This window comes from Cnephaeus nilssonii, assembly GCF_951640355.1.
Source record: "Cnephaeus nilssonii genome assembly, chromosome: 17".
NCBI classification, from domain to species: Eukaryota; Metazoa; Chordata; class Mammalia; order Chiroptera; family Vespertilionidae; genus Cnephaeus; species Cnephaeus nilssonii.
The window spans coordinates 29447117-29474327 of record NC_137088.1 but is presented as its reverse complement, the minus strand read 5'-3'; the positions used below and the strand labels follow the sequence as shown (position 1 = coordinate 29474327).

Sequence of the window (27211 nt, the reverse complement as noted above, 5' to 3'; positions counted from 1 at the left end):
GGCTGATCTCAGGGTTTCTGATTTTCCAGCTTGGGTGACAAGGTGATTCCATTAGGTTAGGTGAATGATTTGGAGGAAAACATAATTTTAAGATATAATTTTTATTAAATCAATTTTTTTTTTAAAAGACAGGGAAGTGGGGCACTGTTGAGAAGGGAAGCTCAATATATGATAGGAATGTCTTGACTAAAGTCTCAGTTTTCCAGCTAAGAAATTGTATATTGGAAGCAATAATAAAATCAGATCTGAAATAAAGATTTTAAAGCCATCAGGTACTTTAAAAATTAGTAACAACAGCCCTAGCCGGTTTTGCTCAGTGGACAGAGCGCCTGTGCAGACTGAAGCGTCCCAGATTTGATTCCGGTCCAGGGCATGTACCTTGGTTGCACGCTTGATCCCTGATCCCTTGGTCGGGCTTGTCCAGGAGTCAACAAGTCCATGTGTCTCTCACATCAATGTTTTTCTCTCTCTGTCTCTCCCCTTTCCTTCCACTTACTCTAAAAATCAATGGAAAAAATATCCTCAGGCGAGGATTAACAAAAATAAAAATTAGCAACAACTTTTTAAACTGCCTAACATACCTAAAAGTTGCATCACAACCCATTGGTTAAAGCAGTTTACTGTTACATGAAGACAAGGATTGGGGAATGTTTTTTTGGAGCTTCAGGGAGAGGAATACTCCCCCAACCCGCTGTCTCAGTGACTTCTATGGTTGTTAAAAACCATGGTCTAGTTGAAAGGGATACTAGAATGTAGAGATCTGTGTTTTTTATTATTATGAGCTTATTAAGGAAAATTCCAAGCATAAACAAAAATAGATGCATTTGTATAGTGAACCTCTATATAACTATTTCCCATCTTCAACAGTTGTAAGCTCATAGCTAATTTTGTTTCATCTGTACACCTCAAATCTTTTATTCATTTGAAGCAATTCCCTGATACATAATTTAATCTATAAATATTTTATTTTTTATTACCTTTTAGAGACAGAGGGAGGGAGAGAGAGACACAGAGAGCGATGTGAGAGAATGATTGGCTGCCTCCTGCACGCCCCCTACTGGAGATTGAGCCCACAACCCAGACTGTGTCCTAACCTGAATGGAACTGGCAACCTTTCAATGCTGTACGGGATAATGCCCAACCACCTGAGCCACACCGGCCAGGGTTCATCAAACCACCTGAGCCACACCGGCCAGGGTTCATTTGTAAGTCTTTTAGTGTGTATCTGTAAAAGATAATAACTTTAAGGAATATTAAGTCCTCAATAATTTATAATACCATAGAATATTTCCTAGTGGTTTTTTTTAAAGTAGTTTAAAGAATTAGGGCTAAAATAATATATATTTTTAATTTATTATTATTATTTTATACTTTATTGATTTTTTACAGAGAGGAAGGGAGAGGGATAGAGAGTTAGAAACATCGATGAGAGAGAAACATCGATCAGCTGCCTCCTGTATGCCCCCTACTGGGGATGTGCCCACAACCAAGGTACATGCCCTTGAATGGATTCAAACCTGGGACCTTTCAGTCTGCAGGCCGACGCTCTATCCACTGAGCCAAACGGGTTAGGGCAATATATATTTTTTAAACTAGAGGAGGGAATGAGATGCGAGGTGGCAACAGTGAATGTAAGTTGCTTTTCTAGGAAGAAAAACAGGAAGTGTGGTACCTAGTGAAGATAGGGGCTATAGTTTTTTATGTTTTAAGTGATAGACGGCGCACTTTAGTGGTTTGTAGACTTAGGGAAAGAGTTAGTAGAGAATGAAATATGGACCAAGGATGGACCAAGAGAAAGGACACTTTATTTTCTGAGGTAATATTGAAGGACAAAGAATAAGTGAGGGAGAGGCAAAACATTGAGTAGATAGTTCATAACTAGTTACCTCTTTGTTTAAATGAAGTTCAAGGAGGATGGAAGTTGGCTATACAAAAGGGTCTTCGATTAGTGAAAATTTAGAATACTTGTTGAAGACAATGGGAGAGGGAGCCCAAAATAAATAACATGTAAAAGGATTACTTTAGTGGGATTAATATTCTACCTGAAATTGGATAGAGTGGTATCAATTTTCATGTCTCTGTGATCCTTTATCTAACAGTATAAAAACTTGGATATTTAAGAGAAGATAGTTTTTGGAATTTTATTTAGGCTTAGACTTTTGTATGACAGGTCCTGCAGAATGACCAGTGATAAAAAAGTGTTGGTGAGGAAGTAGTTTAGGAGATCATTCATATGTAGATTTACTAAGGAGATGATAAAAGGACAGATAGACAGTGTAAAGAGTAAGTGCTAAGCTGTGATTGAGGAGCAAATATAAGGATAGTTTGGGCAGGAGAGAGCTGTGAGTATTGGAAGATTAGGTTAGGTTGGCTGTGAAAATTGGTACAATCCAAAGGCTGTGTGTGAAGGTCTTTGGAATTGAAAGGTTCAATAATCGTGAGACTTGGGTTTTAGACATTGCCCATAATAGTAGGGCTTATGGTAGGGCAGAAATCTGACCACGATGCAAACATCTTCAGCAAATGTGAAGAGCAGTGGTAGGTGGTCAGGAAGTGAGTAGATAACTCTGATGAGTAATAGTAGAGGGTGGTGTACAGGTGGAGGGTGGGAATGAATAATGGTTTAGGACAGTGGTCGGCAAACTCATTAGTCAGCAGAGCCAAATATCAACAGTACAACGATTGAAATTTCTTTTGAGAGCCAAATTTTTAAAACTTAAACTTCTTCTAATGCCACTTCTTAAAATAGACTCACCCAGGCCGTCTTATTTTGTGGAAGAGCCACACTCAAGGGGCCAAAGAGCCGCATGTGGCTCGCGAGCCGCAGTTTGCAGACCACGGGCATAGATGTTTCTATATGAAGATGTCCCAGACCTGTAACATTATGCTCAAAATAGTAATGTAGAAATATAAAACAAGGCAATTTTGTAAATTGGTGCCATGTATGGCATGGGTGGTACTATTCTAGGAAATTTTGAAAGAAAAGATCACTTCATTCTGTGACTCTGACATTGGAAATGTCAAGAGATTACAGAAATGCAGGAAGAGGGATGATCTATAATAATAAAAGCGTAATATGCTAATTAGACCGGATGTCCTTACGGACAACCTTCTGGACAAAGCCGGGGCTGTGAGGGAAGCCCAGGTCTTGGGTTCCAGAGGGAAGCCCAGGTCCTGGGTGCCTGCCAGCGGCCAGAGGGAAGCCTGGGTCCTGGGTGTCAGAGGGAAGCCGATTCTGGCAGCCGGGGGAAGGAAGGCCTACTCTTGCACAAATTTCATATATTGGGCCTCTAATGGTGGTATAGGTGAACTGGAGTTGTGGAGTGGAGAACTGGCAATTGGGGCTGAAGACATTGAAACTTACCACCCTATATAATCCTATATAAAAAGATGTAATATGCAAATTGACCCTCACACCCTCACACAAGATGGCCACCCCCATGTGGTCAAAGATGGCCGACAGGGGAGGGTAGTTGTGGGCGATCAGGTCAGCAGGGGAGGGCAGTTGGGGGCGACCAGGCCAGCAGGGGAGGGCAGTTTGGGGTGACCAGGTCAGCAGGAGAGGGCAGTTGGGGGCGACTGGGCCGCCAGGGGAGCAGTTAGGCATCAATCAGGCTGACAGGGGAGTGGTTAGGGGGTGATCAGGCTGGCAGGCAGAAGTGGTTAGGGGCAGGCAGGCAGGCAGGCGAGCAGTTGGGAGCCAGCAGTCCCAGATTGTGAGAGGGATGTCCGATTGCCAGTTCAGGCCCGATTCCACAGGGATCAGGCCACATCCCCTGAGGGGTCTCAGATTGGAGAGGGTGTAGGCTGGGCTGAGGGACACGCAACCCCCCCCATGCACGAATTTCATGCACCAGGCCTCTAGTTTTACCTATAATAGAGCATGGGGGTGTGGGTAGCAGAAGAAAGATAGTAGCTTACGTTCCCCCAAATCCCACCTTTATATGTTTAGCCTTTTCACTAGATTTTCCCAACTGAAACCTACCTCTCATAAGAATATCCCTTATAGACATTTGGAGGTGGAGAGATAAAAGGTGTAGCTCTGAGCAGTGAAATCAAGGGAAACTTTAGTATACTTTAGGTTTGCCATTCATATGCTTAAGTGTTTTGTCCTAGATACTTCATAAATGGAATCACTCATATTCTACAGATTTTAGTTAATAGAGGTTTTGTTGTAGTCTCCAGAATACCTAATGTTTAAAAAGAGCTCATGAAGAAATACTGCACGTTTGTAAGAACTGAGACATAAGAAATGAGTCTAGCAAACTGGTAATCATCATATATTATAAAAGACTAATATGCAAATTGTCTCCTCAACAGGGAGTTCGACCAGGGGGTCAGCCTGCTGACATCCTGTGGCCCCTCCCCCCTGCTGGCCTGCCCGATCAGCCCCAATTGGGGCGAGCTGGCCAGACCCTACCCGTGCATGAATTTATGCACCGGGCTTCTAGTTAAATATAATAGTCTGAAACCAGATCAAGGTGTTATATTATAATAAACTATAGCAATGAAAATATTTTAGAAATTTGTACTCAGTACAATAGTTTTTGCACTTTCACTGATTCCCAGAATCACTACCTTCAGTGGTAGTGATTGAAGTACTTTATTACCTAATGAGCATGGCATTAGGGAACACTAGAGACATAAAGAGAGAAACCTGATCAGAGGTTTCACTGGAATATATTTAATCAAGATGATTACCTAGGGCAGCTGGCAAGCATGGTGTTCCAGTAAGCAGTGATGAAATGGTATGGTTATGATTGTCCCAAGACTTACACATACACTTTATGGAACTTTCTGCTCCAACCCACATTTCATAGTCAGTGGATTCTGAAAAGCCTTCTATTGAGGGAATACTGTAGACTGTTTTTCAATTTCTGTTAAAGTTTTATTACCCTCAAGTTAATTTTTCCTAATTATGGAGCACAGTATTTATTAAACAGTAAAAATACAACTATATAAGCTGTATTTTTTTATTATAACAACACATTATGTTGGCCTAGCCTTCAATTACTAATTTAATGTTCTTTTGAACTCATGATTTACTGATATGGTGTGATTATGGGCTATTCAAATGTAAATTTTCTAAAATTGAAATTGCATAATATTAAAAGTTAAGTGCCTAACATTTTGATGTACAAAGCTTGATAGAAGACTTTTAAAGTAAATAAAAATTTTTAACAATCACATCAAAGTTAAGCCTTATAAATTGTAAACTGCACCATTGTCACATGGCCATATCACTTAAGCAAACAAATACCTTCCCCGGCTGTCAGGAATAGTCACTCTGTCCCCCCCCCCCCCCCTTCTACCTTGACTATTACACGTGCACAACCTTCAAGTCTTAGCTTAAATGTTTACCCCCCAGCCCCTTAGAAAGTCTTTCTAAGAGTCATACCTTTGAGGTACTTTTATCACCTCATATAACTTATCATCTGAATTTGTCATGTGTATCTCTTTATTGTCTGCTTCTATGAGTTAGAAATAACATCTACTTAAAGACAGGGATTCCATCTAATTTATTTACCACTCTGTTTATCACTTATTTAGAACATTGCATAGTATATAGGAGTTTCTCAGTAAACATTTTTTAAAATGGTGTTGACTAACTTCTAAACAAATGGTGTTAACTAACTTCTAAACAATACTGTTGAGGAATAGTGGGGTATTGTAGGCTGATTTGTGTCCCCCCCAAAAAAAAGATAATGTCAATGTCCTAACCACTATATGAATGTTACCTTATTTGGAAATAGTCTTTCCAGATATAATTAAATTAACATCAGGTCAAACTCAATTAGGGTGGGCCCTAATCCAAGATGACTGTATTTTTAAGTAGAAGATAACAGACACAGGGAGGAAAATGCCATCCAAAGACACAGACATACATAGACACAAGGAAGACAGCTATGTGAAGGTGACTATAGAGATTGGAATTATGCTGCAACAAACCAAGGAACTTCTGTGGCTGTGAGAAGCCAGAAGAGGCAAGGAAGGATCCTCCCCTAGAGTCTTGGGAAGAGAGCATGGCCCTGCCAACTCTGGCCCTGTTGATTTTTGACTTCTAGCTTCTAGAACTGTGAGAGAATTAAGTTAATTTAAAGCCACCCCATTTGTGGTACTGTTTTATGGCAGCCCTAGGAAACTACAAGGAAAGAGCTTTGGAAATGCAAAATACAAACAAATGGTGAAAGAAAATTGCTCCCAATTGTTGTAGCCTATGGCTTTCAACATTTTTTGGTTAGTAATTTTCTTCATGGGATTGAACATTTATGGCATTTTGAGGCATGCGGACAGGTCACGAGAATTCTCGTGTTTTCTATTACACAGTGTTTTACCAGGTATCATACTTTAAAAAGATATTAGCTTGTAAGAACTTGTAATAAATAACTTCAAAATGCAATGGGTATTTAATTTTAAAACGTGCCTTTAACATTTATGTAAAACATTTTTTGTACTCGTTCAATAGAAACTTATCTGGCCACTGGGTATAGCTAGCAATAAAACTACTGGTCCGCATTGTGTTAAGATATCATTGCTTTTATCACATGATGTTTTTTCCCCTGCAAGGATTTATTGAAATTCCACTTATTGCACAGTTTACAGTCCCATGGAACTCTATGAGATATGCACATAATTTTGTTTAAGTGTAATTTGATCATAATTGAGTTAGAATAGTTATCATAATCTCAGTCTTCAAGAGGTATAAACTATGTTGGGTATGGGAGCAGAGAGAGTATCTACATAGCACTGATGATGCCCAGCAGTAAGAATAAAGAGATATTTTGAACCCTGGGGAGAAACTGTGATGATCATTTGACAAAATACTTCACCTCTCTTTTCCTTTATGTTCTTGGATCTTTTAATGAGTTGTATTTTAGTGTACAGTTTGGGAATTAGTTCAGATTCTTCTCCTGAAGTAATTTTAGTCTTCAATAAAGTTTCAAAAATAATATAGAGGTTTTCCTCTGTATTCTTCATTAGCTTACCCAGATGCTGATATCTTACATACATGCATAGCACAGTTAGCAAAAGCAGAAATTAACTGATATCATACTAATAACTAATATGCAGACCGTATTCAAATTTCATCAATTGTCCCACTGATGTTCGCTTTCTGATCCAGAATCCAATCTAGGATTACACATTACATATAGTTGTCATGTCTCTCCTCTAACATGGCACAGTTCCTGAGCCTTTTTTTTTTTTCTTTCCTTTTAAATATATTTTTTATTATTGACTAGAGGCCTGGTGTGTGAAATTAGTGCAGGGGAGGGTGTGTGTCTCTCATCCAGGCCTGTGCCCTTTTGCAATCTGGCCCCCTTGGGTAGGGTCCCTAGGCCTGGCTGGCGATCAGGGCCTATCGGGGCTTTCCTTCCCCCGGCTCCACCGCTGCCACTGCTTGCCATCTGTGTGGCACTGCCCCCCCCCCCTCGCCCACCACCGGTCACCTCCCTCTGCAGGCAACAGACGGTGCAATTCCTTGGCTGGCCTGGGCCTCCCTCTGCAGAGTGATTGCTGGCTGGCTCTGCACACCGCCTCAGCATCGCTGGCCGGTGGCCTGGGCCTCCCTCTGGGGGGGGCGATCGATCATGGGGTCCCCAGATCGATCGCCCCCCAGAGGGAGGCCCCTCCCACCCACCGCGGTGCCTCCTGTCAGGTAGCCTGGGTCACCCTCTTTTCTTTTTTTTAATATATATTTTTATTGATTTCAGAGAGGAAGGGAGAGGGCAAGAGATAGAAACAATGATGTGAGAGAATCATTGATCAGCTGCCTTCTGCAAGCTCTCTACTAGGGATCGAGCCCTCAACCCGGGCATGTGCCCTTGACTGGAATCGAACCCGGGACACTTCAGTCCGCAGTCTGATGCTCTATCCATTGAGCCAAAGCAGCTAGGGCATGGGCCTTTCTCTGTGAGGCAATCGATCGTGGGGCTCCACGATTGATCGCCCAGCAGAGGGAGGCCCCGCCCACCCACCGTAGCGCTGCCAACCGTGTAGCCTGGGCCTCCCTCTTTGGGGCGATCGATCTCGTGGGGCTCAGCAGAGGGAGGCCCTGCCCACCCAGCCGGGGCTCCACGATCAGTCACAGCACAGAGGGTGGCCTGGGCCTCCCTCTGCGGGGCAATCGTGGGGCGATGGCGGGAGCCCCCGACCAATCGCATCGCACCTGCCTTCTGGCCTGGTGCCAGTGCGTGTCATAGCGTGGTCATCTGGACGGTCGTTCTGCTGTTCGGTCATTCAGTTGATTTGTGTATTATGCTTTTATTATTATAGATAATATTACAGATGTCTCCTATTTACCCCCACCCTTCACCCTCCTCCTCTCACCTCCCCCCACCCCCCAGGTCTTCACCACCCTATTGCCTGTGTCCATGGGCTATGCATATCTTCTGTATATATAAAAGGCTAATATGCAAAGTGTCCCCTCGGGAGTTCGACCAGGAGTTCGATCGCTCGCTATGACGTGCACTGACCACAAGGGCAGCCAAGGAAGGGAGGCCCCGGCCAGCAGTCGGCAGCTGGGGAAGGGAGGCCCTGGCCAGTAGCCGGAAGGCCCCGGTCAGCCCTGATCACTGGCCAGGCCTAGGGACCCTACCCATGGAATTTCGTGCACCGGGCCTCTAGTAAGTATATAACTTCTTTGGTTTATCTCTTCTCGACCCTTCAACCCCACATCGAGGTATGCCAGTCTGTTCCATGCCTCCATGCTTTGGGTCTTATTTTGTTGGTCAGTTCATTTTGTTCATTAGATTGCACAAATAAGTGAGATCTTGTGATATTTGTCTTCCTCTGGTTTGCTTATTTCACTTAGCATAATATTTTCCAGGTCCATCCATGCTGTCCCAAAGGGTAAGAGATCCCTCTTTTTTACAGCTGCATAGTATTCCATAGTGTAAATGTCCCATAGTTTTTTTATCCATTCATCTACTGTGGGGCACTTGGGCTGTTTCCAGATCTTAGCTATTGTAAACGCTGCTATGAACATAGGGATGCATATATTCTTTCTGATTGGTTTTGGGGTTTTTAGGATATATTCCCAGAAGTGGGATCATTGGATCAAATGGAAGTTTCATTTTTTATTTTTTGAGGAAACTCCATATGTTTTCCATAGTGGCTGCACCAATCTGCATTCCCACCACCAGTGAACTAGTGTTCCCTTTTTTTCCACATTCTCGCTTGCACTTGTTCGTTGATTTTTTGATGATAGCCATTCTGATAGGTGTGAGGTGATATCTCATTGTGGTTTTAATTTGCATTTCTCTGATGATTAGTGAATTTGAGCATTTTTTCATGTCTCTTGGCCATTTGTATGTCCTCTTTGAAGAAATGTCTTCATGTCTTCTGCCCATTTTTTAATTGGATTGCCATCCATTTGTTGAGTTATATGAGTACTTTATATGTTTTGGATGTTAACCCCTTATCAGATATATTATTGGCAAATATGTTCTCCCATACAGTGGATTCCCTTTTCATTTTGATGGTGGTTTCTTTTATTGTGCAGAAGCTTTTTATTTTGATGTAGTCCCATTTGTTTATTTTCTCCTTAGTTTTTTTTGCCCTAGGTGATGTATCTGTAAGCATATTGCTACGTGAGATGTCTGAGATTTTATTGCCTATGTTCTCTTAAGATTTTTATGGTTTCATGCCTTAAATTTAAGTCTTTTATCTATCTTGAGTTTATTCTTGTGTATGGTGTAAGTTGATGGTCTAATTTCATCTTTTTGCATGCTTCTGTCTAGTTTTCCCATCACCATTTGTTGAAGAGACTGTCTTTACTCCATTGTATGTTCTTGCCTCCTTTGTCAAGATTTAATTGACTGTAAGATGTGGATCAATTTCTGGGTTCTCTGTTCTTATCCAGTGGTCTGTATGCCTTCTCTTGTGCCAGTACCAGGCTGTTTTGGTTATAATGGCTTTGTAGTGTAGTTTGATATCCGGTATTGAGATCACTCCTACTTCGTTCTTCTTTCTCAAGATTGCTGCATTCTTTCATAACCTTGACACTTTGAAGAATACTTTTCCTCTTTTTAATTAATTAGTTATAAAAGAACTTTTGCTAAACTAGTCCAAAAAGTACTGAGTCACTATACTTTTATATCTTTTTTTGTTTGTTTGTTTTGGACCACACTCTTTAAAGTTTATTTAGTCATAAGGATTTGTTAAGAACCCATATCTTCCTGATCAAGGTCCCATAGAATTTGTTTATTCACTGCTTCATCAAACTTAATAGGTATATATTCTTCACTCAAGAAACGTAAAGTCCACCTATCATGGATTCTATACTTTTTCTGTCTTGCTGAATTTTGAGTTCCTTAAGAGCAGGCATTTATTACTAGATTTTAAATACCAGTTGGAGGTATGGAATGGTTGGCACCAAAAGAAGATGGTATTGGCTTTTTAACTTTGTGTGTCTCCCCCGCCCCCCGGTGAAACTAAGCATATAGAAAACCATTTTAGAATATCTCTTGGAGACTTCAATTGGAGATTTATCCCTAGCCCAGAAAACAGAAATGTGCACATTACAGTGAGAAAGGTTTTTAATATTGTTCATGTTTCAAAATTAGAATTAGTATTGTGGATTTAGTTTTGCAAATTAATATTTTATAAACAGTTAATAAAATATGGAGAGAGTATATGGAAAGATAGTTAAGCTTTAGCTATAAATTATGGGTGAAATGTTAATCTTTATTTCTGCAAACCTTTATTTAATGGATTAATATATTCACACATACTTTAAGGGAATTGAAAAAAAAGGTTGGCCTTCAGTGATGCTTTCTTCATCATATTAAAATGAAAAAATGTGTATTTCACAAATTTTTCTTAGGACGGTGGTAAAGTGTAATGGTGGTTGTTTCCACACTTTTGAAATAATTTTTATATGAAAATCGTAGTACTATATAACTTAATTATTCATAAGGTGTTTTTTAAAGTCATTTTCCCATAAGTATTTTTATTTTTTCAGAAACTTTTTAACCTTAGATGTTCATTTGCTTTAGGTAAAGGTCATACTTTGGAATATTTTTATTGTTTTCCGTGTGCAGTTATAAATTGGTGATATATATATATATATATATATATATATATATATATATATATTTCCTTTTGAAGCTATTAGACAGTTCTTATTTGTATGAGTAGGTATGTTCATTAGGAAAATACCTAAAAGAATGTCATTTTTAGCTGGGAGAAGTTAAGTGGTGGTAATGGTTGAATTATGGAAAATTTGTAATTTTTATTTTAAAATATATTTTTATTAATTTCAGAGAGGAAGGGAGAGGAAGAGATAGAAACATCAATGATGAAAGAAAATCATAGATCGGATGCCTCCTGCACGGCCCCTTCTGGGGATTAAGCCCGCAACCTGGGCATGTGCCCTTGACCGGAATAGAACCTGGGACCCTTGAGTCCACAGGCTGATGCTCTATCCACTAAGCCGAACCAGCTAGGGCGAAAATCTGTAATTTTAAAAAATTACAATGCAGTTTTTATATAAAGCAAATGAAAACACAAATTCCTGTAATTTTGATAGGCAAGTGTGTCAGTTTTCTATTTGCAAGTATTCTCTCAAATATTTAGTGCAGGGTGATTTAATATAGGCAACTTAATTTCCTTGGGTTCCTTTTTACTTGTTAGCTATTTTAAAAACTGATGGCATTTTAAATATTTTTTAAATTTAGAACACACCAATCAATAACATTTATTTGTGTTCAGTGAATTATATGGTATAAGAATAGTTTGGAGAGCTCTATATTTAAATAAATTTATTTAAATTAAAAATTTTATCTTAAAATGGTAATGAACACAACTGTAATCCTTTTTTTTTTAAGTTGGATTAATACTAGAGCTATAAATGAATATCTTGACTCTGCCACAGATCCACATATTAAATCCCTGCAGTCTTTGAACTTTCATTATTGTTTCCAACCTGTTCTGGTCTTGATAAAGTACTTTATATTTATTAAACTTGTTATTTTGCATATGACTTTTGATTCTGATCCCTCATCGAAGCTCTAGTTTGGATATGTCCAATTGATACTCTTAGATATTTCTCCCTTTTTCACATAGTGCACCTGCCCTACCTTAGGTGGACACTGACACACAATGTATGTATTAGCAGGAAGCAGTATTCTTCGCCAGAGAGAAACCAGGGATGGAGCTTTTTTTTAGCTTCAGTGTTTTACAGATTTCCAGAAATGAAAAGTTGTATTTAAATTAAAAGGTAAATTATATAACAGTTATGTAATTGCATAGTTAGAAATTATAATGGGGATAAGATCCCATGCACAGTAGCATTAAAAACAAACTTATTGTTGAATTAGCTATTTACCACTTTATTAATGTTAACTAGTGGCAATGTATGTCTTTATTTTTAGACTTGCTAATTTTTCTGCCACTTTTGGGTGCCAGGTACTAGACAATTCCTTAGGAACAGAAAGGGAAGACAGTTTTTCTAAAAGATCATGTGGCAATTGCCATGAACTTTCAACTGTTCTAAAAATTAAGTTTATTGCCCATTCTGTGTGGTTCAGTGGTTGAGCGTCAAGAGGTACATTTGATTCCCGGTCAGGCCACATGTCTGAGTTGTGGGCTCGATCCCCAGTAGGGAGTGTGCAGGAGGCAGCAGATCAATGTTTCTATCTCTCTATCCCTCTGCCTCTCTCTCTAAAAACCATTAAAACCATATTTTTAAAAAAAGTCAACATAGAGTAGTCAAAAGGGAACTGAATGAAATTTATAATTACTATTTACAGAATAATATATGCATGCACACAATATATTGCAAAAGTACTGAGTTGTGTTCATGTACAAGATAGAATGAAAACTTATAGATGTGAGACCTAATTCTGCCTAGATTTCAGGAAGGTTGGAGATTTCCAGTTTGTTTCAGGAAGAGTCAGGTATGGGGCATGAGTTAGTATGTACACATCAGGAAAACAGAAGAGAGTTGGTTTTGTACAGGAAATAATAAGCACTTTGGGATTAGAGTAATGGGAGAGGAATTGTGAAAGATGAGATCACTGGAGAGCATTAAGGTTCTAGGTGCCATTTCATGATGTTGGAGTTTATAAGAAGATAAAATTCAGAGTGTAGTGATAGTAAGGAAAATTGTGACTAGATATGAAGATAATATGGAGGCAGCATTTGGGGAAAGCTTGAATGTGTTTATCATAGAATTGTATTTTCAGAGGTTAGTGTGTAAAGTTTTGGGAGAGATTGATCAAAAAATGTAAAGCTCTCTTCATCTGAGAGTTATTTGGCTTGTCATTTTTCTTTAGACAGTGGACATTCATCTGTGTTGTGGGATGGCATGTGTATATAAGATCATTTATGAAAGCTTTTCGAAACTTAACTGTCCTCCATTTTGATAAATCTTATTCCTTTATCTCACATCCTAATACCTGCTTGGCCTCCCATCTTCCCCCTTCACCAGCCTTAAGTTTCACTGCTGAATGAGTCACAGTGAGAATGCAATCCTCAACTGTTTATCTTTTGAATAAAACACTGTTAAGTTTGGTTAGTTTGTTAGCTGAGAGTTCTCCTTATGTTCAATTTTGCATCCTCTGCTTTTATATATTTACTAGAGGCCCGGTACACAAATTCATGCACAGGTGGGATCTGGCCGGCCCACCCCAATCGGGGCCGATCAGGCTGGGCTGGCTGGGGGAGGGGCCGCGGCGGTTGGCAGGTTGGCCCTGTGCCCTGGTTGAACTCCCAGTTGAACTCCTGGTCAAGGGGACAATTTGCATATTAGCCTTTTATTATATAGGTTATGCACACACATTGTTAATTCAACAAATGTTTATCAGGTTTCAGGGTGGCTCAGTTGGTTGCGGGCTCGATTCCCCGTCAGGACACATACCTAGGTTGCAGTTTGATCCCCGGTCGGGTGTATATGGGAGGCAACTGATCCATGTTTCTCTCTCAAAAATCAGTATGTTTTTTTACTCTCCCCCCACCCTCCTCATTCTCCAAAAAGCATTAAAAACATATCCTTGGGTGAGGATTTTTAAAAAAGAATATAGCAATGGAAAGACAAAAAAAACCCTGTCCTCATAGAGCTGACATTCTTTTATATTATCTGCTCCTTCCTACTGTAGCTAGAAGTTAATACTTGCTAAAAAATTACAGACATTCTTTTAGTTACTCTCTTAACACCCATATGAAATATGGTTCTTCTTTTATTATTCCTCTGTAGAGATGGGAATACTGAGACATAATGTGTTACAGAGTTAGAAAACATATCTGTTCTAAGAGCCCAGTCCAGACAGATTGTTTTAGGTGGTTTGTATTATAAGTCCTCTTTTTTCTTATTTCTTATTGATCTGTCTTGATCATCTGTGTTTTATTAAAAGTGGTATATTAAAATTACCAACTATTATAGCACTATTTCTCCTTTCAGATCTATCAGTGTTATATTTTGGGACTGCTGTTTGGTATTTATCCTATATAATAAAAGGCTAATATGCAAATTGTCCCCTTGGGAGTTTGACTGACTGGGAGTTCAACCACTCGCTATGACATGCGCAGATCACCAGGGGGCAGCACGGAACAAAGGAAGGCCCCGGCTGACAGCTGGCGAAGGGAGGCCCGGATCGGCCCTGATCACAGGCCAGGCTAGGGATCCTACCCGCGCATGAATTTTGTGCACTGGGCCTCTAGTATCTTTATGATTGTTATAACTTCCCAATGAACTGACCATTTTTACCCAATATATCATATTTCTTCTTGTCTCTCATAAGTCTTGGCTTAAAATTTATTTTGTCTGTTATTAGCATAGGCACTCCAGTTCTCTTCTGATTATTTGCCTAAAATGACTTTTTCCATATTCTTTAACCTATTTGTGTATTTAATTCTAAAATGAATCTCTTGTAGACAGAATATAGTTGGATCAATTTTTAAAATCCATTGTGTCAAGCTTACCTCTTAACAGATGGGTTTAATACATTTATTTACATTTAAGGTGATTACTGATTAGGAAGCACTTTTGCCACTTAACTATTTGTCTTCTGTATGTGTTATATCTTCTTTGTTGTTTAATCTTCCTTTGTGTTCAATTTTTTTTATAGTGTACAAGTTTCATTTTCTGTATAGAGCAGTTTCTCAATATTAACAGGCAATTGGTTTCAGGATCCCCTGTGGATTCCCAACTGCGGATTGAAAGTACTGTTTTTCTATCCACAGTTTTATGACTTTGAGGATTTAAAGCCTGCAAATGCGAAGGACCAACCCACTATATATATATATATATATATATATATTTCAATCCTCACTTGAGGATATTTTTCCATTTATTTTTAGAGAGAGTGGAAGAGAGAGGAAAAGACCGAGAAACATTAATGTGAGAGAAACACACTGATTGGTTGCCTCCTGCAGGAGCCCTGACCAGGGCCCGGGCCGGGGAGGAGCCTGCAACCAAGATATGTGCCCTTGACGGGAATCAAACCTGGGACCTTTCAGTCCACAGGCTGATGCTCTATCCCCTGAGCCAAACCAGCTAGGGTCTGACTATATCTTAAAATTATTTTCTTAGTAATTACCCTGGTGTTGACCATTAACATCCTAAATTTATACTGATCTCATTTGAATTGATATTAACTTCATAAGTTATAAAATTTTGCTTCTATCTCCACCCCTCTTTTTTGTTATTGTTATAAATTGTATCTTTATACATGTGTTCATGTATATAGGCCTATAATTATTATTTTATGTATTTTTCTGTTATTATTTTTTTAAATATATTTTTATTGATTTCAGAGTTGAAGGGGGGGAGAGAGAGTGATAGAAAGAAACATCAATGATGAGAGAGTATCATTGATTGACTGCCTCCTGCACCCCCACACTGGAGATCGAGCCCATACCCCAGTTTGTGCCCTGACTGGCAATCAATCCGAGACCTCCTGGTTCTTAGGTCTATGCTCACCTACTGAGCCATGCCTGCCAGGCATGTATTTGTCTTTTAAATCATATAGGAAACAAGAATGCAATACCACAAACATATAGTAAACTAAAAATACAGTAATACTGGCTTTTATATTTACTTGTGTAGTTACTTTTATCAGTGTTCTTTATTCATATGTCTTTCAAGTTACTTTCTATTGTCCTTTCATTACTGGGTGAAGGACTGTCTTTAGCATTTTATTGTAGGGTAGGGAGTATCTTAATTCCTCTGCCATTTTTGAGTGGTAGTTTGTGGGATGTAGAATTCTTGCTTGACAGTTTTCTTTCAACACTATAGATATGTCATCCTATTACCTTCTGGCTTCCATGGTTTTGATGAGGAATTGGCTATAGTCTTAAGTGGGGATTACTTGAATTTGACAAGTCATTTCTTTTTTTTTTTTTCAAGATCTTCCCATTGTTTTTGGCTTTTAGAGTTTGATTATAATTTGTATCTGTGTTAATCTCTTGAGTTTGTCCTACATGGAGTTTGTTGACCTTGACTGTGTAGATGTCTATAGTTCATGAAAATTGGGCAATTTTCTGCCATTGTTACAGACACATATTCTTTCTACCCCTTTCTCTCTATTCTTCCGGAAGTCTCTCCATTCTTTTCTGCAAACCTAAGTTTTATATCTTGGGCTTACTCAGAGATGATTTCTGTTACTTCCTTTTTTTTTTTCCCCTGTTAATGGGCCATACTTTTCTGTTTCTTCATATGCTCACCGTTTTCTGTTATTGTTAAAAAATTGGACACTTTGAATATTATAATGTGGTAACTAGACACTGATTCTTTCCTCTTCACAGGGTTTACTGTTGTTACCTCTTAAGGACTGCAGCCATCTCTTTAGTGACATTTCCAAACGATTTTTGCAAAGACTAATCCTTGTCATGTATAGTAAATGAAATTTTATCTCCATTATAAGCAGTGATCTCCCGAGTCAGTGGTAGTCAAAAGGAAAAAATGTTATCTCTTGGTGTTTGCATACTGTTAGTTTTAGCTGAGGTATTCCTTCAAAGGTTAGCTAAGTAGTCTTAGTCTTTACCTCGTGATTTCACACAGCCCAAAGATCAACTAGAGTTGAAAGCTTATGCTTCTCTCAGTTTTTCTCTTAAGTATGCATCCATCTGTGGGCTTGCATGTACAGATAGCCCTTTAAAGCTCTTAGTTGAAAGCTTATGCTTCTCTCAGTTTTTCTCTTAAGTATGCATCCATCTGTGGGCTTGCATGTACAGATAGCCCTTTAAAGCTCTTATTCCTCACAGTATCTTCCTTCTCAGCCTCCTTATTTCAAGGCTTTTCATTTGTTCTGCCTTTTGTCCCATCCACTGTCTCTTGCTTCAGGCAGCTACTTGTAGTGTTTGTATTAAATTTTTTTTGGAAAGATGACAGCTGGGAAGCCCTTCAAAACACACAGTTTCAATTTTTTAGAATACTATGATCCATGTTTTTCTTTTTGGCACCAGAAAGCTGTACCAGGAACTTGGACTGCTGTTCCTATTCACCATTGAGCTGGGGGCGGGTGGGTGGTAGACAGGTAAGCAAAAATGCCTACAGTACTTTCTTAGAAGATTTCATAGATTCTTTTAAAAATATATGTTTTTATTGATTTTTAGAGAGAGAGGAAAGGAGAGAGAGCAAGCAAGAAACACTGATGTGAAAAATAAACATTGATTAGCTGCCTCCCACTTGTACCCCAATGGGATTGAGCCTGCAATCTGGGCATGTGCCCTGACTAGGAATCAAACAGGCAACCTTTCAGTGCATGGGATGATGCTCAACCAACTGAGCCACACTGGCAGGGCTAATAGGTTCTTTTTGTTTGTTTGTTAAGAACTCCTTTATTTATGTTTTTATTAGATTCCATAAAGTTGATTTTTGTCCGTAAGTGCTGTTTTTGTCTTCTCTTCCCCCCACCCCCACCCCCCCCCCCCCGCCTAAGAGTTGCTTCACTGAGGGTCTTATTCTTGGAGCTGCCTACGTCTCCATTTTTCATGACATCACTCTTTTATTTCATTTTTGAAGATTATTATCATTGGGTATATAATTTAGGGGCCACTTTGTTTCTTCTCAGCACTGTAAGGATATTATTCCATGTCTTGCAGCTTACTTAGTTTCCAATGAAAAGTCTGATGTAATTTTATCTTTGTTTTTTTGATATGTGAAGAATTTTATTTCTTTAGCTTCTTTTTGAATTTTCTCTAACTTTGGTTTTTAGCAATATTTAGTCTTTAAAGTATTTATTCTGCTTATAGATATATTCATCTGTGTTTTAATATCTTAAATTATTTTTGACAAATTCTCCTCTATCTCATCAAATATTTTTTCTGTCCTGTACATTCTTATTCTGGAATTCCAGTTGAACCTATGTTAATCCATTTGATATTATATCTTGGCTTATCTTAGATGCTCTGTTTTGTTCTACTTCCCCTGCTACTTTTTAAAAATAGATTTTATTTTTTAAAATATATTTTTATTGATTTCAGAGAGGAAGGGAGAGGGAGAGGGAGAGATAGAAACATCAGTGATGAGAAAGACTCATTAATAGGCTGCCTCCTGTACCACCTCCACCGGGGATGGAGCCTGCAACCCCGGCATGTGCCCTGACCGGGAATCGTTCCGTGACCTCCTTGTTCTTAGGTCAATGCTCAATCACTGAGCCATGCTGGGCAGGCTAGACTTCGTTTTTTTAAAGAAGTTTTAGGTTCACAGCAGAACTGAGCAGAAGTTAGAGAGAACCCCCGCTTACCCTTGATATCCTGTGTTCCCACATACATACAGCCTCCCTATCAACATCCTGCATGCACCAGAGTGGTATATATGTTGCAATCAGTGAACTTATACTGACATGTATTATTGCCCAATGTCCATAGTTTACATTAAGGTTTACTCTTTTAAAAATATATATATTTTTATTGATTTCAGAGAGGAAGGGAGAGGGAGAGAGAGATAGAAACATCAATGATGAGGGAATCATTGATCAACTGCCTCCTACACATCCCCCATATGGATTGAGCCTGCAACCTGGGCATGTGCCTTGAACAGAATCGAACCGTGAAGTCCTGGTTCATAGGTTGATGCTCAACCACTGAGCCACACTGGTTGTGCTTACGGTTTACTCCTGATGTTGTACATTCTATGGGTTTTAACAAATACATGACATATAGCTGTGTCCACCATTGTAGTATTATACAGAACTAGAGGTCTGGTGCACGAGATTCATGCACTCGGGGTTAAGGGTCCCTAAGCCTGGCCTACGCCCTCTCACAGTCTGGGAACCCTCAGGGGATTTCCGACTGCTACGGAGGCGGGAGAGGCTCCTGCCACCACGCTGCGCTCGCCAGCCGTGAGCCTGGCTTCTGACTGAGCGTTGCTCCCCCTGTAGGAGCACACTGACCACGAGGGGGCAGCTCCTGTATTGAGCGTCTGCCTCCTAGTGGTCAGTGCACATCATAGCAACCGGTCATTCCATTGTTCGGTTGTTTTGCATATTAGCCTTTTATTATATAGGACTAGAAGCCCAGTGCACGAAATTCGTGCACGGTGGGGGGTTGTCCCTCAGCCCAGCCTGTACCCTCTCCAATATGGGACCCCTCAAGGGATGTCCGACTGCCCGTTTAGGCCCGAACCTGGTGGGATCGGGCCTAAACGGGCAGTCGGACATCCCTCTCACAATCCAGGACTGCTGGCTCCCAACTGCTTGCCTGCCTGCCTTCCTGATTGCCCCTAACCACTCCGCTGCCAGCCTGGTTGATGCTTAACTGCTCCCCTGCCAGTCTGTTTGCCCCCAACTTCCCTCCTCTGCCAGCCTGGTCACCCCTAACTGCCCTCTCCTGCAGGGTTGATCACCACCAACTGCCTTCCCTTGCAAGCCTGGTCCCTCTCAACTGCCCTCCCTTGCAGGCCTGGTCCCTCACAACTGCCCTCTCCTGCTGGCCATCTTGTGGTGGCCATCTTGTGTCCACATGGGGGCAGGATCTTTGACCACATGGGGGCAGACATATTGTGTATTGGAGTGATGGTCAATCTGTATATTACTATTTTATTAGATAGGATAGAGGCCTGGTGCACGGGTGGGGGCCAGCTGGTTTGCCCTGAAGGGTGTCCCGGATCAGGGTGGGGTTCCCTTGGGGCGTGGAGCGGCCTGGGCGAGGGGCCTGTGGTGGTTTGCAGGCTGGCCACACCCCCTGGCAACGCAAGCGGAGGCCCTGGTATCTGGAATTTATTTTCCTTCTACAATTGAAACTTTGTAGCCTGGAACGGAGCCAAGCCTGGGGCTCCCTCCGGGGCGGCAGCCATTTCTGTGGCAGTTAATTCACCTTCTACAATTGAAACTTTGTAGCCTTAAGCGGGTGAGCCTGGCCAGGGTGTGCGGAAAGCTTTGCTTCCCCTGTTGCCGCCGGCAACCCTGGCCTGCTCTCTCAAGCTCCATTCTGCCACCATTTGTTTGAATTTGTTTACCTTCTATAATTGAAACTTTGTAGCTTGAGTGGAGGCTTAGGCCTGGCAAGGGCAGGTGGAAAGCTTGGCTTCCTCTGTTACCTAGGAAACCTTGCTCTGTGGCTGTAGCCATCTTGGTTTGGGTTAATTTGCATACTCGATCTGATTGGTTGGTGGGCGTGGCTTGTGGGTGTGTCGGAGGTATGGTCAATTTGCATATTTGTCTATTATTAGATAGGATAGTTTCACTGCCCTAAAAATCCTCTGTGCTTACCTAGTTATCCCTCTCCCAGAACTCCTGACAACCCTGCATCCTTTTGCTATCTCCATAGTTTTGCCATTTTCAGAATGCCATATAGTTGGAATTACGTGGTATTTAGCAGTTTCAGATTGCTTCTTTTCCTTAGTAATAAGCATTTGAGCTTCCTCCATGTCTTTTTATGACTTGATACCTCATTTCTTTTTAGTGCCAGATAATATTTCATTTTCTGCTTATATCACAGTTTATTTATTCATTTACCTCCTAAAGAACATCTTGGTTGCTTCCATGATTTGGCAATTTTGAGTAAAGCTGCTATGAACATCTTCATGCAAACTTTGGTGTGGGCATAAGTTTTCAATTCATTTGGGTAAATACCAGGGAGTATGATTGCTGGTGGTATTGAATAATTGTAGTCCGTATAGTTGAGATATTAATTTCATTGTAATTTTTTCTTTTCAAATGACCTAAATAGACTTTTCTAAAGAAGACATGCAAATAACCAACAGGTACATGAAAAACTATTCAACATCACTAATCATCAGGGAAATGCAAGTAAAAAACACTATCACTTTACACCTGTTAAGATATCCATTATCAAAAAGACAAGAGAAAAATGCTCTGAAGACGTGGAGAAAAGGAACACTTGTACATTGTTGGTAGGAACGTAAACTGGAAAAAACAGTATTGAGGTTTCTCAAATAATGACAAGTAAAAATACCATATGATTTGGCAATCCCATTTCTGGGTATATTTTCAAAGAAAACAAAATTATCCCAAAGAGATATTTGTACTCCCATGTTCATAGCAGCATTATTCACAAATTGCTAAAGTATGAAAATAACCTAAGTGTCTGTCTATAGATGAATGAGTAAAGAAAATGTGTGCATGCGCCTGTGTTTCTGTACACAGATATAAACACAGAAAAATATTTCTGTGTTTTTAAATAAAGGAAATTCTGTCATTTGACAACATGAATGATACTGGAGGACATTATGCTAAATGAAATAAGCCAAACAAAGAAAGACAAATACCACATGGTATCATCATATATGTGAAATCCCTGGGAGAAAGAGAGCAGTTGGAACTCTTAGAAACAGAGTGAAAAATGATTGCTAGGGACCATGGGCTGGGGGAAATAGGGAGAGGTTGGTGCAAATATGCAAACTTTTACTTAAAGGTAAATAAGATCTGACGATCTAATGTATAACATGGTGTCTATAGTTGATAACATTTTATCGTATAATTGAAATTTGCCAAAAGAGTAGAAATAGAACTTAAGTGATCTCACACAAAATAAAGGTAAATATTTGAGGTGATGCATGTATTAACTTGTGGAGAAGCTCTTCACAATATATGTGTATATCAAGTAATCACATTGTATGTACAACATTGTACATTGTACATTTTAAACATCTTAACAGTTTTGTCAATTATACTTGAATAAAACTGGAAAAATATTTTTTTTTATTAACAGGATTGCCTTTGAGGTTATTTTTAAAGTTTTGAGTTGTACAGCACTTGATTCTTTTGCTCCATTGTGGAAAGATCTCTCCAGCAATGATTACTTCAGAGTTACCAGTGTTACAGTAAGTATTGTAATTTTCTTATTTTTTTAAATGTATATAACATTTTTCTATATCAAAATGTTCTCTTTTATGAGACATATCAAATATGTTCTCTGATATATTTAGATAGTCAGGCAATATGTTTGAATTCAAAGAACAATTAGAGTGCATAATTACCATATCCATCCTTGGCCCGTGGTATTATAATGTCAGTATGTTCTGTGGTATTGAACAAAAAATAAAGTGTTAATTTAAAAAGCCACATTCATTCCTTTATAGATTGTTTATGATTTCTCTTGTGCTACAAGTTGTGACAGAGAATAGATTGCTTTAAGCCATACATATTTTGTTTGGCTATTTACAGAAAATGTTTGTTGACCTTTATCCTGTATCACAGTTTCTCTATCATATCTCTCACCTCCACCTTGTTTTCCCTGAGATTGAGATTCTTAGTCTATTCTGGTTGCCAGAAGTAATCTGAAGGACATACCAGTTGGCATTTCTGGTGACACTCATTAGATTTTTTGGAGTTATAGGACCATTCTAGAATTGAGTCTAATTTTGGATTTTCTTGGAAATGTGATCAGTGTAATGGCAGATACTTTTCCTTTCATAGGTTTCATCAAGGTGCTAATTAGGAATATGTATACTATGATTTTATGTGATAACAGTTTAGATACAATGAAAGGGATCACCAGTTTACACAATTACACACACACACACACACACACACACACACACACACACACACACACACACTAGAGGCCCGGTGCACAAAATTTGCCTGCACCCTCTCACAGTCCGACATCTTTAGTGCTGCCGGAGAGGCAGGAGAGACTCCCACCCCCGCTGTTGCTCTTGCCAGCCGTGAGCCTGGCTCAGGGCTTCTGGCTGAGTGGTGCTCCCCTGTGGGAGCACACTGACCACAAGGGGGCAGCTCCTTCATTGAGCGTCTGTGCCCTGGTGGTCAGTGTGCATCATAGCAACTGGGTCGTTCTGCCTTTCAGTCGATTTGCATATTAGCCTTTTATTATATAGGATGTTTATCGTCCCAGTTCATTCATTTATTTATTTTTTTAGTGCAAAAGACTATTTTTTAATTTTTATTTTTTTAATTGAATTTATTGGGGTGACATTGGTTAGTAAAATTATATAGGTTTCAGGTGTACAAATCTATAATACATCCAGTTTATTTATATACCTTTTTTTCCAAGAGATTATAGTTGGCTTTGCATTGGTCTCCTGGCTCTCTGTTTTTCTTCCAGAGCTCTAAGACAAAGAAACTGTCCAAACTGCTTTACCTGCTTGAAAAACCATCAATACTTGCCCTTCTTTCCTCCAAATATAGGAGATACAATTTAAGCTTTTTCTAGTTACTTACCTCAAGGTTCTTTATTCGCTCTTTACTTGAACATAATAATGATTTTTGTAATGTAGGCACTTGAAAGGTCACTGTAGTGAGTGACCTCATTATTTCTTGGCTTACTTAGATATTACAATTATCAATGAATTTGTCATCATAGTGTTGCTTACTATTAGGCATTGTCAAATACTATCAATTGCCATATATATTCCACCACATAATGCTGTACCAGGAAGTATGCTAGATTTTTAGGGAGAAAGACCATGTAAAAGAGACTCAGTCCTTGCCCTAGCTGGGTGGCTCAGTTGGTTGTAGTGTCATTGGTACACCAAAAAGGTTGCAGTTTTATTCTCGGTTAGGGCACATACTTAGGTTACAGGTTAGATCTCCTGTCTGAGTGCATACGTGAGGCAGATGATCCATGTTCCTCTCTCACATTAATATTTCTCCCTTTCTCTCTCCCTTCCTTCCTCTCTCTCTAAAATTAAAAACAAAACATATCCTTGGGTGAGGATAAAAAAAAAAGACAGAGTCCTTGTTGCCATGAAACTTATTATCCTACATAATAAAAGGGTAATATGTAAATTACCATCACTCCGCTATGCCCACGATTGGGCCAGCGGGAGGCGCAGGGGGCGGGACTCGGGGTGGCGGGGGTGGCCAATTGGGCCAGCAGGATGCTGAGCTCGCGTTGCCAGTGGCGGCGCGAGCTCAGCGTCTGCGCCATGGCTGTGCTGCGGTACAGAAGGGGCCTCTGGGGCAGTGAGCCCACGTCCTGCTGCGGACCATCAAAAGCGGGGAAAGAAAGCGAGGGAGCTGGCTGTCTGTCCGCTTCGAACGGCCTGGTGCACCAGCGGACAGACAGCCAGCTCCCCCGCGATCGAAAGCCAAAGCGAGGGAGCTGGCTGGCTGTTCGCTCCCGCACCAGGCCTTTCGAAAGGCCTGGTGCACCAGTGGACAGACAGCCAGCTCCCCCGCGATCGAAAGTGGGGAGCAGGCTGCTAGCAGTGTCCGCGGAGCGTGCTAGACTTTGCGGGACAGTGGATATGGCCTGGATGGCAGGTTAGGTCTAGGGGACCCTACACGCGCATGATTTAATCACGCACTGGGCCTCTAGTAGATAGATATTAATCAAATAACCATAAATATATAGATCTAAATGCCTTCAGTGCTATGAAGGTAAATTAGAGGATTTTATGAGAATTTTAACACATGCCTTGATTTAGTCGACTTTTTAATATATATATATTTTTATTGATTTCAGAGAGGAAGGGACAGGGAGAGGGAGAAACATCAATGATGAGAGCATATCATTGATGGCTGTCTCCTGCACGCCTCACACTGGGGATCAGGCCCTCAACCTGGGCATGTGCCATGACCTCCTGATTCATAGGTGGGTGCTCAACCACTGAGCTATGCCAACTGGGCAAGTCAACTTTTCTAAGGGTGAGATAGTTCAGGTGATAGTAGGTGAAGTGAGGGTGTGGAGAAAGAAAGGATTAGTATATAAATTCCAGACTGAAGGAATGGCATGTGCAAAGACGCTGAAAAAGGAGGAGTTATGGTATATTTGAGGGACTGAAATAAAGCTGGTTTTTGTTTGTTTCCTTTACACCCCCTCTCCCTAGTTTGGGAAGAGTGACATGAGATAAGGCTTGTGACGAGAGTGTGGCTATCTCATACAAGAATCTGCTAAATCATATTAAGATTTGGAGTCTTTCTTCCTAGGAATAGTAGGAAACCACTGTAGAGTTTTTAAGCATGTAAGAGAACTAATAAGACATACTTAGAAAATCATTCTTAGTGCAGTATAGTGATTAAATTGGAAGGGGCAACAATAGAAACAGGAAGACCTAATAGGAGGAGAGGATGTTGCAGTATCCAGGCCAGAGATGATGACAACTTGAACTAAAGTGATTACAGTGGAACTAGAGAGAGGTAGATAGAATTTTAAAGAGTTTTAGGGAGCAAAAAAAAGTCATCTATACTAATAAAAGGGTAATATGGTCCTTCCAGATAAAGCCACGGTGGCGGGGGTCGAGGCAGAGGTGGTTAGGGGCGATCAGGCAGGCAGGCAGAGGGATTATGGGTGATCAGGCAGGCAGGTGAACAGTTAGGAGCCAACGGTCCTGGATTGCGAGAGGGATGTCCGACTGCCAAATTTTGTACACTGGGCCTCTAGTCCTATATCAAAAAACCTAATATGCTAAGTGTCCGACTGTTCATTCAACCACTTGACCAGTTGCTGTGACGCGCACTGACCACCAGGGGGTAGACGCTCTGACCGGTAGGTTAGCTTGCTGCTGGGATCCAGCCAATTGGGACTGGGCGAGATGGGCCGGACATGCCCTGGAGCCTTCCCGCAGTACCTCCCCAGCCCCGATCTTGCACTGGTGGGATCCCTCAGCCTGGCCTGTGCCCTGTCGCAATCCAGGACCACTCGGGGGATGTCTGAGAGTCGGTTTCGGCCCAATCCCCACAGGCCAGGTCAAGGGACCCCACTGTGCACTGATCCTCTAGTTTGGTAATGATTGATCTGATTTTTCCATTCTCTTAATGTTCAATAGTCTTATAAATGTGAACATTAGTTATTTACAGGGTTTGTGTAGAGCAGTTGGTTGAACTTTGAATTAGCATACCCTTCACACCCAGCATTCTATTATGTCTATCCTACAGAGATATTTACTAATATATAGTAAGAGTTAATGTACAAGGAAAGTTGTTTCAGCTCTATTTTAATAGAACAAAAACGAGACACAATCCAAGTGCTTTTGATAGTGAAGTAATTAAAATAAATTTCATATATATTATGGAGTTACTATTCAGGAATTCTACATATTTGTATGGAAATTCCTATTTAAAATTTTTAAAATTGAAATATAGTTTTTTATATTTTTATATATAAAAACAAACATTTATGGAAAAGTATTGATCAAACTATTGTTATTCTGCATGTTGGGATTCAGAGTTAGGGTGTGGTGAAGTGAAACTCTTCATATTCTTATATCTTCTCTATTACTTGACATTAAAAAATTTATGTAGTACATATTCTCGTAAACATTCCTACATATACATTCCTACATATACTAATTGAAGTGTATTAGCTTATTTGTTGGTAATAGCATTCACCTTTAAAGCTGGATGTAATTGGCAGAATTAGAAAACAAATTGTACTTTTCTCTTTTGTCAGTAAACTCTTGTTCAAGGATATATTAGTTTCACTAATGGGTCACATATTATAACCTCGAACTGATTAGATCCTGTAGTTGCCAAGAGATTTTTATAAGCATCAAAAGTGGGTTCTGTTTACACAAGAGAAATACAAAACATAATATTTACATTCTAGTATCCTGAAATGGAGATAGAAAGTTGAAGTTTACCTTGATAATTAAGTGGACTCTGCCACTTAACTAGGTGTGTGTCTATGGACAAGAAAAAAGGTTTTCATATCTTTTGTTTCCTCATCTAGAATTGGGGAAATAGTATTTTTTTTTTTACAAAGTTTATGTGCATGTTTTATATAAACTGGCACACAGTATATGCTGAGTATAGTCTATTTGAACTGTAGTGAAGAGAAAATGTAGTATGATTTTATTGTTCTTTAGTAGAGATGAGTAAGATCAACTAGATCAGGAACTGAC

General features: G+C 40.0%; 1 protein-coding gene across 5 annotated transcripts in view; it reads left to right on the top strand.

Moving 5' to 3' along the window:
• The window catches only part of STAG1 (STAG1 cohesin complex component), a gene marked incomplete at its 3' end in the record, with an annotated part of 343841 nt that overhangs the window by 78281 nt on the left and 238349 nt on the right, over positions 1 to 27211 (top strand). For all 5 annotated transcript variants that reach the window (XM_079794806.1, XM_079794805.1, XM_079794802.1 and 2 more), the window contains exon 2: positions 22117 to 22228. In XM_079794806.1, the coding sequence (XP_079650932.1) occupies positions 22200 to 22228 (29 nt within the window). In that variant the 5' untranslated portion in view covers positions 22117 to 22199. The remainder of the gene's footprint in view (positions 1 to 22116; positions 22229 to 27211) is intronic.